The sequence below is a fragment of the Lycium barbarum genome, chromosome 9, assembly GCF_019175385.1.
Source record: "Lycium barbarum isolate Lr01 chromosome 9, ASM1917538v2, whole genome shotgun sequence".
In the NCBI taxonomy this organism is placed as follows: Eukaryota; Viridiplantae; Streptophyta; class Magnoliopsida; order Solanales; family Solanaceae; genus Lycium; species Lycium barbarum.
The window spans coordinates 111795354-111810496 of NC_083345.1; the positions used below are offsets into that span (position 1 = coordinate 111795354).

A 15143-nucleotide genomic window follows, 5' to 3' on the forward strand; every position below is an offset into this window, starting at 1 on the left:
TCAAACAATTAAATTCTGTACCATTATCACTTTGTACAACTTTAATTGTTTGATTAAATTGTCGATCAACCATAGCAACAAAAGCCATAAACATCGGAAACACTTCTGTTTTATCAACCAACAAGTAAATCCAAACAGCTCGGGAAAAATCATCAACAATTGTTAAAAAATAACGAGCTCCACATGACGAAACATGGCGATATGGGCCCCACAAATCACAATGTATTTTCTCAAATATTCTAGATGCATTATTATCACTTAAAGAAAATTTGTCTCTAGGATGCTTAGCACGTAAACACACTTCACAATCCTTTGCTAAACTACTCTTATCACTACTGACATGAGGAAGCAACTTAACTACTCTCTCGGAAGGATGCCCCAATCGTCGATGCCACAATTCCAATGCGGACGTTGCCACGACAGTAGACACATGTTGCACCACGTCCGGTTTGCTAAAATAGTATAGTCCGTCCCTCCTAACTCCCGTTCCAATCAGCCCCTTCAGTGGGTCATGAATAGCACACATATAAGAATTAAAAGAGACAATAGTATGTAAATTATCAGTAAGTTGGGGGACGGAGAGTAAGTTGCAACGTAAATAAGACACATAAAGGACATGATGTAAGGTGATTTTATCTAACAGTCGAACAGAACCTTCAAAAGAAGCAAGCACCTTTTCACCATTAGGAAAACCAATAGGACAATCAATAGTATGGACATCAAACAACCAAGATTTCTCACCGGTAACATGATGAGTAGCACCAGTGTCAATAATCCAAGAAAAAACATCAAACTTACCATTCAAGCAATTTTCGGAAATTGTAGCATTACCAAAAAATCCCGTAATAGCCTTCCATTGATCGGAAGTAAAGTGCTGACCGACGGCAGCGTTATTTGATGCGCCCTTGAAACGAGTAGGCGTGATATAGTCCCCGGGTCGGTCTTGAGGACCGAGAAAATAGGGAGAATTAGACTCAATTTTGGGTGGTGGTGGAGGAGGTACGGCGTCACCGGCCATGGAAATTTACGATGAAGAGATGAAAAAAAACGTGTGGCCTGATACCATGTAGAAATTATACAATCTTGACTTGTTCCATTCATTCACCAAGAGAGAATATATATAGGATACAATCTTGAACCCTAGTGAAACAAGGAAACTAAGATCCTAGTGAAACAAGGAAACTAACTAATATATGATAATTATCTCCCTACAAATATGCTACCAAATAATATCAAATAATATAAAGATATTATATCGCAATATAATCTCATAGCTTAAACTCACATTAATGATAGAAAACTTTGGGAGGGATATTTCTTGGTGAAAAAGGCTCTTCGAAAGTTGCAGGATTTATGTCAAATTATGAATGGGGAAATCCTTCCCCAACTTCTATATTCGTTTATGCATTTGTCTTGGCTTGGGGACCCTTGTGTGATGCACCACGCTCGCCCTAGGCTATTCTGGAGCCTCCCCCAAGCCTGGGCCATCGGCCCACTATCGCCTCGCATGTGACAAAAAAACCATCATTCGGTAAAGCAATTGTAACATTTTGTATCGGACTCAAATAGACGAACGATTTGATGTTCTGTGAACTAGACTTCAACATATACATTTTCCATCCAGAAAATAGGCAAATATGAGATTCTCCCAAGTCTTGTGCGCCATATGCCTATGTATTCTAGAATTCGTTGTTTTGTGGCGCTCTGGCTGTGCTCGCCCAACCCTCCCCTAAGTCCAGAAATGCTAATTTTTCTTCGTTCTTCTTATTTTCAAGTCTCTCCACATCCCCACTAAATTATATGACGTCTCGCACGCCTGTTAGCACATCCATAAAGTGTTCTTAACTCCAAACATACTCTAGAATCATATTCATGCTATATTTTTCATTTTCTAAGTTATAATTAATCTAAAATACATTGAGAAACTTACAACGTCTTACAATTAGTATGCAGGGTAAGAGAAAATATAAGGTATAGAAAATTTTGGATTACGTTTAATTCGAAATCCAATTAAAAATCCAAATATTTTTAAAATTAAATCTGAAATTAAATTTGTAATCCGAAAATAACCAAAAATATTAAAAAATTAATTTCAATTTTGTTCAAAATATACGCACCCCTATTTTCTTATGCATTGTAGATTGTACTACACTATAACCGCGGAATTGTCAAAAATAAGGATAGAGGTACCATTTATCTAGAATAGGACTGTCCACCTGCACCTTTCTCAAGGTGGCAATAAGGCGAGGGAAACTGCTAGGACTACACAATGGTGTGCCCTTTTCTATTCTTTCCTTTTTTCTTTTTCATTTTTCTAGAAAAAAGATTCACTTTGAGGTGTGTTTTATAAACTAATTGGTGATAATTCAGGTAGAAAAAATGAATAATTGATAATTGAGGTGCGTTCTGCAAACTAATTGGTGATAGTTTAGGTAGAAAACTCTCACTCATAATAGTTCAGATAGGCAACTAAAAAAAAGTTATACTTAAGATGTTTTTTTTACCCTTAACCCTGAAAATTATAAAGAAATTAAGCTGAACTCCTAAAAATGTATATTTGTTCCATCTCCCAAATATTACTACATTCAATCCTCCTTTCTGATCAAGTTTGGCAAGAAACTGAAGATTTGATGGAAAGGATACCAAGTATCGTATTATTCATTTCACAGGACTTTAGTTGAACTTGAAATCTTCTTTCTAATGTTTAAATTTAGCGATATTGACTAAATATACGACAAAAAGCTCTTTTTTTCTCCCAGCTGTGTGTATAAAATTAGAGTATAGAAGCAATATTTTTAGATTTTCTTGGTACTTACGTTTTTGTTTTATTAAAAATGTACCTAATTGGTTTGACATGGTTCAAGATATGCAATTAATTACACCCTCAGTTTCCATTCCTTACTTGGTCTTGATTGACTTTTATTAATTTTGATATTTTCTATGATCAAGAAATACATTCTGTAACTCTCAGACGGTCCATACGACAATAATGCTTTTTTTAAAAATTAATACAGAACACATATAAATACACTTTTCACTAAAATGGGCAACCATCAAGTAAAGGTGGTAACCGGTTTGGCCTTACCGGTTTTAACCGGTAACCGGACCGGTTAAACCGGAACCGGTAGAACCGGTTAACCGGTTAAACCGGAACTGGAACCGGAACCGGTAGAACCGGTTAACCGGTTCCGGTTAACCGTTTAATGGTTTACCGGTCCGGTTCCAATATTTTGGAAACCGGAACCGGTTAAACCGGTAAAACCGGAACCGGACCGGTTAAACCGGTTTAACCGGTAAAACATTTTAAAAAAAAAAAACTAAAGTATATAAGTAATTTATAGTATATATATTAAGTATATATAGTATATATAGTAGATATGTTATACATATATATATATATATATATATAGTATATATATTAAGTTATACATATATATACATATATATAGTATATATATTAAGTTATACATATATTTAGTATATAGTACATATATATTAAGTATATATAGTATATATATATATATAGTATATATATTAAGTTATACATATATATACATATATATAGTATATATATTAAGTTATACATATATTTAGTATATAGTACATATATATTAAGTATATATAGTATATATAGTAGATATATATATATATAGTATATATATTAAGTTATATATATATATAGTATATATATAGTGTATATATATATATATATATATATATATATATATATATATATATATATATATATATATATATATATATATATATATATTAAGTTATACATATATATAAGTATATGTAAGTTATACATATATATGTATACGAAAAGCACTATTCTGTATTGCTGACTTGCTGTTAGGCTGTTAGTCAGTAAATATTTAAACTTTAATTATAAAGTTGTATAACATATGAAAATATAGCTACAATATACAAATAAATACTATAATGTATATATATATATATAATACAAAAAATTAAAAAAAAAATAGATTTTAACCACTCCAAACCGGACCGGTTTCGGTTTTTTAACCGGAACCAGTTCCGGTTCCAACCGGTTGCCACCTTTACCATCAAGTACTACTGAATGTTTCCTGAATCTGAGTGAAAGTAACTAATATTATTAGTCCTGTATGACATAATTGGGATATGTTATGAAATATATTATGGATGTCTAATACACAAATATAATGCTTCTCCTCCACCATCTTAATGGTTCCTCCATTTTCCTCCACCATCTTAATGGTTCCTCCATTTTCTCATATATTGAATGCATATGTAGCACTATAAATAGAGGCATAAGTTTTCATATGAAATACACTTGAAACACATTTTGGAAGAATAATAAAATCTCTCCTCTTTGTCACTCTATGTTTATAGTTTTCATCCTTTAATATTATTACTCTTTTAGCTTCATTTTATAACACGTTATCAGCACGAGACTCTGCCGTTCCGAGCAAATACTTTAAAGCCTCGAAGGTATTGATTTTCTATCTTTCTTTACTAATGGCAAATCTTACCAAACGTGAATTTGTAGCTTTAGATATATCCGGCAATACCTATATGTCTTGGATTCTTGACGCCGAAATTCACCTTAATGCGATGGGTCTGGCAGACACCATCAAAGATAAAAATGAGGCATCAAACCAAGACCATGCCAAGGCTATGATATTCCTCCGCCATCACCTTGATGAGGACTTGAAAATGGAATATCTCACTGTTAAAGATCCTCTTACTCTGTGGAATAATTTAAAAGACAGATATGACCACCTGAAGATGGTCATACTTCCACAAACACGTTTTGATTGGCTCCATTTAAGGCTACAAGATTTTAAATCTATTAAAGCATATAATTCTGCCATGTTTAAAATTATTTCTGAGTTGAAATTATGTGGTGAAAATATCACTGATCATGATATGCTGGAGAAAACATTCTCCACTTTTCCTGCCTCGAGTATGCTCCTGCAGCAGCAATACCGAGAAATGAAGTTCAAGAAATATTCTGATCTAATCGCACATCTTCTAGTGGCTGAACAACATAATGAATTATTAATGAAAAATCATGAAAGCCGACCCACTGGTACTGCCCCATTCCCTGAAGTGAATGAGACAAATTTTCGTCATTCTAGGCGTGAAAGAGGTTGTGGCCCCAGTCGTGGTCATGGTCGTGGTCGAGGAAAGAATTTTAATCATGATTCTCGTCTTGCACCAAATAATATCCTTCACCACCAGCAGTGTAAAAGGAAGGATGAAAAGCATAAAGCTGTGCAAAAGAAAAATTCATAAAATAAATGCTTCCGATGTGGAGGAAAGGGGCACTGGTCACGTACCTGTCGTACGCCAAAACACCTAGTTGATTTGTATCAAGCCTCTCTCAAAAGGGCAGAAAAGGATGCCGAAGCAAATTTTATTTCTGAAAATAATGTTGAGCCCATGCATCTAGATGTGGCAGATTTCTTTGAACTCCCTGAAGGGAAAATAGATCATTTGATCGGTGATGGATCTGTAAAAACTTAGATATTTCATACGTGTCGTTTGTATGTGGTTATGTTTCCATGTTTATATAATAAAATGTGTGTAATGCTTTGTCTAATCATAATATCTACTTCGATATTCACTTATCTATTATTTCATTTTGAAGAATCTATGGAAATTCCTCAAATTTTATTTGGATCAATGACCAATCATGAAGATATTTGTGTGATTGATAGTGGAACAACGCATGCCATATTCAAAGATGAGAAATACTTTTCTCACTTGCGTAGAAAAAGGGGAAATATTAATACAATTTCTGGCAATTCGAAATTGATTGAAGGCTCCGGAAGAGCTACTATATTTCTGACTAAGGGGACGAAACTTGTTATAGAAGATGCATTATTCTCTTCTAAATCCCCAAGAAACTTGTTAAGTTTCAAAGATATCCGTCGTAATGGATATCACGCTGAGACATTAAACGAAATAAATGATGAATATCTTGCCATTACAAAGAATGTCTCCGGCCAGAAATATGTTTTAGAGAAATTGCCAACTTTGTCTTCTGGTCTGTATTATTCAAAAATTAATACAATTGAAGCACACTCGATCGTAAACCAGACGTTTAATGATTCAAGTACTTTTATGCTTTGGCATGACCGAATAGGTCACCCTGGATCAATAATGATGAGACGAATTATTGAAAATTCAAATGGGCATCCACTTAAGAACCTGAAGATTCTTGAAAGTGGTGAATTTTCATGTGCTGCTTGTTATTAGGGTAAATTGATAGCTAAGTCATCACCAATGAAATTTGACATTGAATCTCCTACTTTTCTAGAACGTATACATGGGGATATATGTGGACCTATTCATCCACCTCGTGGGTCATTCAGATATTTTATGGTCCTAATAGACGCATCTTCAAGATGGTCTTATGTGTGCCTCTTATCTTCTCGCAACCCGGCGTTTGCGAAATTATTGGCACAAATAATACGCTTAAGGGCACAGTGTCCAGATTATCCCATTAAGGCTATACGCCTCGATAATGCCGGAGAATTTACGTCTCAATCTTTTGATGATTATTGTTTATCAGTTGGGATAAAAGTTGAACATCCTGTAGCACATGTTCATACCCAAAATGGCCTTGCTGAGTCATTTATTAAACGACTACAATTGATAGCAAGACCACTGCTTATGAAAACACGGTTACCCACTACCGTCTGGGGATATGCTATCTTACATGCAGCATCTCTTATTCGTCTCAGGCCGACTCATTATAATAAATACTCCCTGTCACAATTAGTATTTGGTCATGAACCAAATATTGCTCATCTCCGAATCTTTGGCTGTGCTGTATATGTGCCTGTAGTACCACCACAACGTACTAAGATGGGCTCCCAAAGAAGGTTAGGGATATATGTTGGGTTTGAATCACCCTCTATTATTCGCTATCTTGAGCCATTGACGGGAGATTTATTCACTGCCCGATTTGCAGATTGTCGATTTGATGAAACAAATTTTCCACAATTAGGGGGAGAGAAAAAAAAATCAAAAGAGAAATTGCGTGGAAAGTTCCATCGCTATCTCATTTTGATCCACGTGCCCCCATATGTGAACAGGAAATCCAGAAGATCGTTCACTTGCAAAAAATAGCAAATCAAATGCCAGACACATTTACTGATTTGAAAAGGATAACTAAGTCACATATCTCTACAGAGAATGTGCCTATCCGAATTGATGTCCCAAAGGGACAATCTACTAGTGTCATAGCCTCTGAATCTCATATACGCCTGAAGCGTGGTAGGCCATTGGGTTCTAAGGATAAAAATCCTAGAAAACAAACACGAAAAATGATCAAAATGACACTACGAAAGAATATCATGAAGATATTCAAGGTCTTACTAATCCTGATACTCCTGAAGATATTAGGGAACTCGAGACTCAAGCAAATAAAGAACTATCATTGAGTTCTTCGGGTGATGGGATAAATTTGAATCGATCGAAGATTATGGTGGATAATGTTTTTGCATATAATGTTGCCCTAAATATTATGAAAGACATTGACGATCAGGAACCTCAATCTGTCGAAGAATGTCGACGAAGATATGATTGGCCAAAATGGAAAGAGGTAGTTCAATCAGAATTGAATTCACTTGCCAAACGTGAGGTTTTTGGACCTGTAGTACAAACGCCTAATGGTGTAAAACCAATTGGCCATAAATGGGTTTTTGTGCGAAAAAGGAATGAGAGAAATGAAATTGTGAGATACAAGGCACGCCTTGTTGCACAAGGATTCTCTCAACGACCCGATATCGACTATGAAGAAACATATTCACCAGTTATGGATGGCATAACATTTTGATATCTCATCAGTTTAGCTGTACATGAAAACCTTGAAATACATCTGATGGATGTGGTTACAACTTACCTTTATGGCTCACTTGATAATGAAGTCTATATGAAAATTCCTGAAGGATTTAAAATTCCTGAAGCAATTAACTCAAAGTCTCGGGAGATGTATTCAATCAGATTACAAAGATCGTTGTATGGTCTAAAACAATCAGGGCGCATGTGGTACAATCGCCTCAGTGAGGACTTGGTAAAAGAAGGTTATATAAATGATGCCATTTGTCTATGTGTTTTTATTAAGAAAGCAAAATCAAAGTTCGTTATAATCGTTGTTTATGTTGATGACATAAACCTAATTGGAACTCCAGAAGAGCTCCAAAAGGCGATTGAATATTTAAAGAAAGAATTTGAGATGAAAGATCTGGGAAAAGCAAAACTTTGTCTTGGTTTGCAGATTGAACATTTGACAGATGGGATCCTTATCCATCAATCTGCTTATACCGAAAAGGTTTTAAAAAGATTTTACATGGACAATGCGCATCCTTTAAGTACTCTAGTGGTTGTTCGCTCACTTGAAGTGAGTAAAGATCTGTTCCGACCTCAAGAAGAAAATAAAGAGCTTCTTGGTCCTGAAGTACCATATCTTAGTGCAATTGGTGCACTTATGTATCTTGCTAACGCTACAAGACCGGTTGCCACCTTTACCATCAAGTACTACTGAATGTTTCCTGAATCTGAGTGAAAGTAACTAATATTATTAGTCCTGTATGACATAATTGGGATATGTTATGAAATATATTATGGATGTCTAATACACAAATATAATGCTTCTCCTCCACCATCTTAATGGTTCCTCCATTTTCCTCCACCATCTTAATGGTTCCTCCATTTTCTCATATATTGAATGCATATGTAGCACTATAAATAGAGGCATAAGTTTTCATATGAAATACACTTGAAACACATTTTGGAATAATAATAAAATCTCTCCTCTTTGTCACTCTATGTTTATAGTTTTCATCCTTTAATATTATTACTCTTTTAGCTTCATTTTATAACAGGATATAGTTTATTGAGTATTAAAAGAAGAAAGTAAACGAGGGTCGAGGGTCATAATAATAATAATATTTAGTTAATTCATTAAACATTTTTCACAATGAATAACTTAATTATTTTACGTACCCTTTTCGTTAACAGAAGAGGTCAATTAACTATTACATAATCTTTTCTTTCAAAATGACATCTATTCTCTTAATTCCTTATCATTGCTAAATAGTGACATTTTGTATTTTGTTGCATAATAGACCTTTCCTATTTACTGCTGGAACTAGATTAAAAAGTAGGGATTTTATAGAAATATACGAATATAAATTCATATTTATCGTAACTGATAATACTATTCTACTTCAAAAAATAGCAACAAATTAAAACCTTACAAAACATATACAACCTCTAACAAATTCTAAATAATTAGGAATTTTGATCTCTCCTTATTATCAGACATTAGATTTTCGTTTTAACATTATATTATGCTAAACATCGTTTGTGTCTTTTTCAAGAAAATAGAATTAATTTGTGAAGATTTGCAATTAAAAACAAACATTTAACACCGGCTCAATATTCATTATTCATTCATAATGCAAATGATTTTTATTTGTTAGGGATGATTTATAATATGTTAAATATGAGTCCAATTTCACTGGCCATAGTTCCAAATTTTAGGGGATGATATTGACTCAACTACAGGGAACGCATGACAAAATTGTCCCTTTTCCACCCATCCTGGAGCAAACTCTATTTAGAAGGGTAATTTTTAGGGCATGTTGTGCAAAAAATGAAACAGGGGACAAGTTGTCTCATTAGGAGCCTGTTTGGATGAACTTATGCCTATAAGTTGTTTGCAGCTTATAAGCTAAAAAAAATAAATTGGGGTAGTCTAACTTATTTTTTTTGGCTTATAAGCTGTTTTCAGCTTATAAGCTGCTTTAGATAAGCTAAGTCAAATGGGCCAAATTATTTTTTTGAGCTTATTTTAAGCACAAAATGACTTTAAGCTGGCCAGCCAAACACTCAAAAAAGCTAAAAACAGCTTATAAGCAACTTATAAGCCAATCCAAACGGGCTCTAGGAATAGTTCAAAGGCAAAATTGACCCATTTTCTCATATTAAAAAGAGTTGTCTGTAATTATATTTTAAGTGGTATGAATATATAAATATATTTTATACTATTAGTGCATAGAACTTAAACTCTTTCAAAATTAGATGGAGATGGCTGCTAATTAGTGTGTACATGGTCGAAATTAGAGAGGAAATAGTCATTGTAATACATCAAAAAGATACAAAAAATAATCTCATGCTATGAACGTATCAAAATTCCATATAACTCGTAGTTGGTGAAAATTGATATTAACTAAAACAAGTATAAAATGACTATTTTACAAGCTCGAGTTTAGATATCAGCCACTTGTGCATGAATTTTTGAATTTGATTTACCATTCTTACCTAACAATTTTGATAAACAATAAGGCTGGCAAAGTTGAGTAGTCTTTGCAACACAGGGTCAATGAGTACTTTTGCAACATTTATGACTTATCACTAATCTTATGTAAGTGGGAAAATAACACAAAGAAGGAAACAAAGAGGAAAAGGCGAGGAAATAAGAAAAAGAGAAAGAATATTATAAATGAAAAGGAAAAAAAAAGAAAGAAAAAGTGAGTTGTGGTTGGTGCCCAAACCCACAATCTTTTGGACCTATATATAATCCGAGAATATTTACATAATTATATCACACTTATTTGGTTTCCATTCCTAGCTAACAAAAACTTGAAAACCTTTAGCTCCAAGAATGGGAAGCTTATCGTTTGAGAAGGTATAATTCTTACCTAGTTATACAAAACTTTTCCATCTTCTTGTTCTGATCAAGAAACAATTCCACATTACTTAGCAAAATCTTGTTTTTTCTCTCCCAAAGGTTTCTTGTGTTGAGGGAAAATGAACAAAAAAAAATAAAAAATACACACAACACAAACTGAACTTTTTATTTTAGAACTAATGTGAGCGGTCTGAACTTACACCCTTATTTCTGTCTAAACTTACACCCTTTTTTCTTTCTTCGGGGAGCAAAGCCTATTTTTCGGTCCCTCTATCGATAGAAAAAGCGCTCCTACTGTCGTTTTTGTGATTCATAGGGCTTCCCTCGATCAGCTCAGTCTTTGATTCTTGTTTCATTTCTAATCATTTGCATGGTTCTTTAAATTAGTTCTTTTTTCCCTACTAAATCATCAAACATATTATATACATTTATCTGAAAAATGTTTTTTTTTTTTTTGGTTGGATATTTTATAGGATTTTGAGCCATCGGCAATCACTCCCAGAGGATTGGCACCCCCTGGATTAATAGCAAATGGAGATTTTGGAGAAATGAAGAGATTGAAGGTGGATACAACACCTACTACACCAAGAAAAAACTTGAACCTTTCAGTGACTGAGCCGGGCAAAAATGAGGGACCAAGCCTTGATTGTACATTGATGAATTATATTGATACACTTACCAAACGTATCAACTACCATATAGGTAATTAATCTTTTAATTTATCGCCAACTTCTCTATCCAATCCCTAGGGCGTATGAATATATTCTTGAGTTTAAGTTTTGGTACATGATGGTCAGAGGTAGAACCATGATTTTTAGTTTATGAATTTTGGACCATAATTACTTTTGTATACTGTTCTGAATTGATTATTTATACATATTAAATAATTTCTTTTAATACAAATACATGGTTTGATCCAAAGGTACTGGGTTCTGCCTAATCGTATGTACCATGGTAGTTCCGCTCCCGCTGACGGTATCAAGAATATTTACACAATTAAGTCACTTATTAAGTAATTAAGCGTTATATCTTTTGATATGCATTAATTGAAAATCGGATAAAATTAATAACTAACCTGCTATTACATGTTTAAATTCCGGCCAATTTAAGAAAATTATTTATACTTATAACCTATAATATTTTAAGAGTAAATTGCAGACAAAAGTGACATGCAAGACAAGTCTTTGGTCTATCAGTACTCGTTCCGCGACGTGGGGTTGACAATTTCTTTTTTGGAAACTTTTGAGTAGGCTGTAGTTGTAAAATATAGAATTTAAGGCCTATATTTTTCAAAAACATTCGAAAGGGAAGGGACAAAATCACTATCGGCAGCAATTTCGGATTCTTGAAGCTGTCAAAACGGACTGGCTCAATCTGAGAGAAGCCACTATTTTTTTTTTTTGGGCATAAATATATACTCCTTCTGTCCCAGTTTATGTGATACACTTTTCTTTTTAGTCTGTCTAAAAAAGAATGATACATTTTTCTTATTTGGTAACAATTTAACTTTAAACTTTACCTTTCATATTTAACGAGATAATCTATAGCTACACAAATATCTTTGGCTTGTTTTAGATCACAGGATTCAAAAGTCTTCCTTTATTCTTAAACTTCGTGCCCAGTCAAACTATATCACATAAATTGAGACGGAGGGAACACTATATATTTTAATTAGTATAAAATTTAGGATAACTTATTCACTTACTTTGGTGAATTTGCAAATGATGAGTTGTTGAAATTTTGTTTGCTTGTTTTATTTTTTCAGGTTATCCTGTTAACATATGCTATGAACATTTTGCAAGCTTGGCCCCACTTTTGCAATTCCACTTAAATAATTGTGGTGATCCATTTCTTCAAAACACTGTGGATTTTCATTCAAAAGATTTCGAAGTGGCTGTTCTGAATTGGTTTGCAGACTTATGGAAAATTGAAAGAGATCAATATTGGGGCTATGTTACAAATGGTGGTACAGAAGGAAATCTCCATGGCATTTTGGTTGGGTAAGCACCAATTTTGACTAGTTTTCTCTATCTATTAGACTTGTTTTTCTTTTTTCTTATAATTCTTTATATTTTCTAGTTTTCCCAAAATAACCTTTAGAAAATAATTATGCTAGTAACCAAATTCTTTGAAAATAAATTTTTAACATTATTGTTGCAGGAGAGAATTGCTTCCAGATGGGATCTTATATGCATCAAAAGACTCTCATTACTCAGTTGCCAAAGCAGCAATGATGTACAGAATGAATTTTGAAATGATTAACGCATCTATAAATGGAGAAATGGATTATTCAGATTTGAAAGCAAAATTACTTCAAAACAAGGGCAAACCAGCAATAATTAATGTTACAATTGGTAAATATTTTAATACCTTCCGTTTAACCTCTTTCCTTTTTGTGGAGAGCTTGAGGATCATTCGTCTTACACATTTTTTAATTATTTTTTAAACTATAGGTACTACCTTCAAAGGAGCTGTTGATGACCTTGACGTTATTCTTCAAACACTTAAAGATTGTGGCTATACACAAGATCAATTTTACATCCATTGTGATGCAGCACTGAATGGGCTTATTATCCCTTTTATTAAAGATGTGTGTTTATTTTCTTACTTTCGTCTTCTATTATTTGAGTATTATAGCTCAACACTAAGTATATCTAACATTTGTGATCATATTTTGCAACAGATGATTTCTTTCAAGAAACCAATTGGAAGTGTCACAATATCTGGTCACAAGTTCTTGGGATGTCCAATGCCTTGTGGAGTTCAAATAACAAGGAAAAGTTACATTAACAACCTCTCAAGAAAAGTTGAATACATCGCTTCAGTGGATGCGACAATTTCTGGAAGCAGAAATGGTTTAACTCCAATCTTCTTGTGGTATAGTCTAAGTTCCAAAGGTCAAATCGGATTTCAGAAAGATGTTAAGAGATGCCTTGACAATGCCAAATACTTGAAAGACCGTCTTCAACAAGCAGGGATTAGTGTCATGCTCAATGAGCTAAGCATCATAGTTGTCCTGGAGAGGCCTCGTGACCATGAATTTGTTCGTCGTTGGCAACTATCTTGTGTGAGAGATATGGCACATGTTATTGTTATGCCAGGCATAACCAGAGAAACTCTGGATAGTTTTATCACCGATTTACTACAACAAAGGAAAAAGTGGTACCAAGATGGAAAAGTCACACCTCCTTGTGTTGCAGATGATATTGGTGCTCAAAATTGTGCTTGCTCTTACCACAAAATTGATTACATTATCACTTAGAAGGCCATTAAGGTCTTCTAACATTATGTCTTTGCTACAGAGTTTGTCTTCATAGACATGCATGACATGTTGTAACTGTTTATGACTTCATTTTTTTATTCACATACACAGCAAACTGTATTCTACATATAGTGTTACTGATGCATCACATAAATCAATGCCTTGGGAAATACATGGTTTGATGCCTATAATAATATTTTGAGAATAAGTTCTACATTTCATATGATTATTGGTCTAAATGCAATTACAAGATTATTTCCCAAACTACCCAAATTCGTCGCGCGCACGCAAGCACAACGGCTATGTTTTATCTTCCTTCCTCATCCATGGCTCTCAAACAATCAAAATCACATTGCCCAAACTCGAACGCTGAAAACCTTGGCTCCAAGTTCATCGCAAGACACACGTATCACAACAGAATGTCGACCATCATCCTTAAGGAAGAAGACTACTATGGAGTCATAGCTGATGATTGCAAACGGACATGGGTTAGGAAATTAACATATGGGAGACCAATATCCAAAATTATCAGAGATGAGTTTCACCATATGCACAGGGTCGTGCCAAGACATATGGGATAAGAAAAGGATGGTTTGTAGTTAGGTGGGATTACGGGCACAGCATAGGCTATTTGTTTGTCGCTGACATGGCTAAGGAGGAATCACCTATGTCATATAACACGCTTCATTGGGTTGCCATTATTAGTACACCAAAGACCTCCGTTTAGCCCAAATGGGCTTTTGTTTGACCAACTTCAAACTTAAAATTCCTTAAAGCACGCAATGGGGCCCTATGAGACACCCACCTTGGACCTTTCCCCCCTCTCATTTGCCAGTTGCAGACTCCATCCCCATAAAATATTTAAAAGTAAATAAGAAATCAAATAAAAGAAATTGAAGAGTGTGTGTGTGTGATTTATGCATATACTTAAAGTTCGATGAATCAACAGCCCTAATATTTTTTTTCCGTCTAAATTGCATTGATTTTTAGATAGTAGTAGAGAGCAAAGCAAGGCCATTGGCTCAAGCGTTGCTATCATTCATCATTAAAACAATACTCAGGCTTTCTTTAAAGAAAAACGAATCACCTTAGGTGTCGCACAAACGTAGCTAAATATTACACAATTTAATATAAAGACAATATATTCTCCATCTTTTTATTAATCCTTTTCTTGGGGGTGAATAGTGG

At 34.1% G+C, this 15143-nt stretch overlaps 1 protein-coding gene across 1 annotated transcript; it reads left to right on the top strand.

The window, feature by feature from the left end:
- The first annotated feature begins 10537 nt into the window (after nucleotides 1–10537).
- On the top strand, nucleotides 10538–14174 carry LOC132609429 (histidine decarboxylase-like). The gene is made up of 6 exons (XM_060323406.1): nucleotides 10538–10690; nucleotides 11167–11395; nucleotides 12459–12693; nucleotides 12854–13047; nucleotides 13147–13283; nucleotides 13377–14174. The coding sequence occupies exons 1-6, from the start codon at nucleotides 10667–10669 to the stop codon at nucleotides 13953–13955; spliced, it is 1398 nt and encodes a 465-aa protein (XP_060179389.1). The 5' UTR covers nucleotides 10538–10666; the 3' UTR covers nucleotides 13956–14174.
- Nucleotides 14175–15143: the final 969 nt, after the last annotated feature.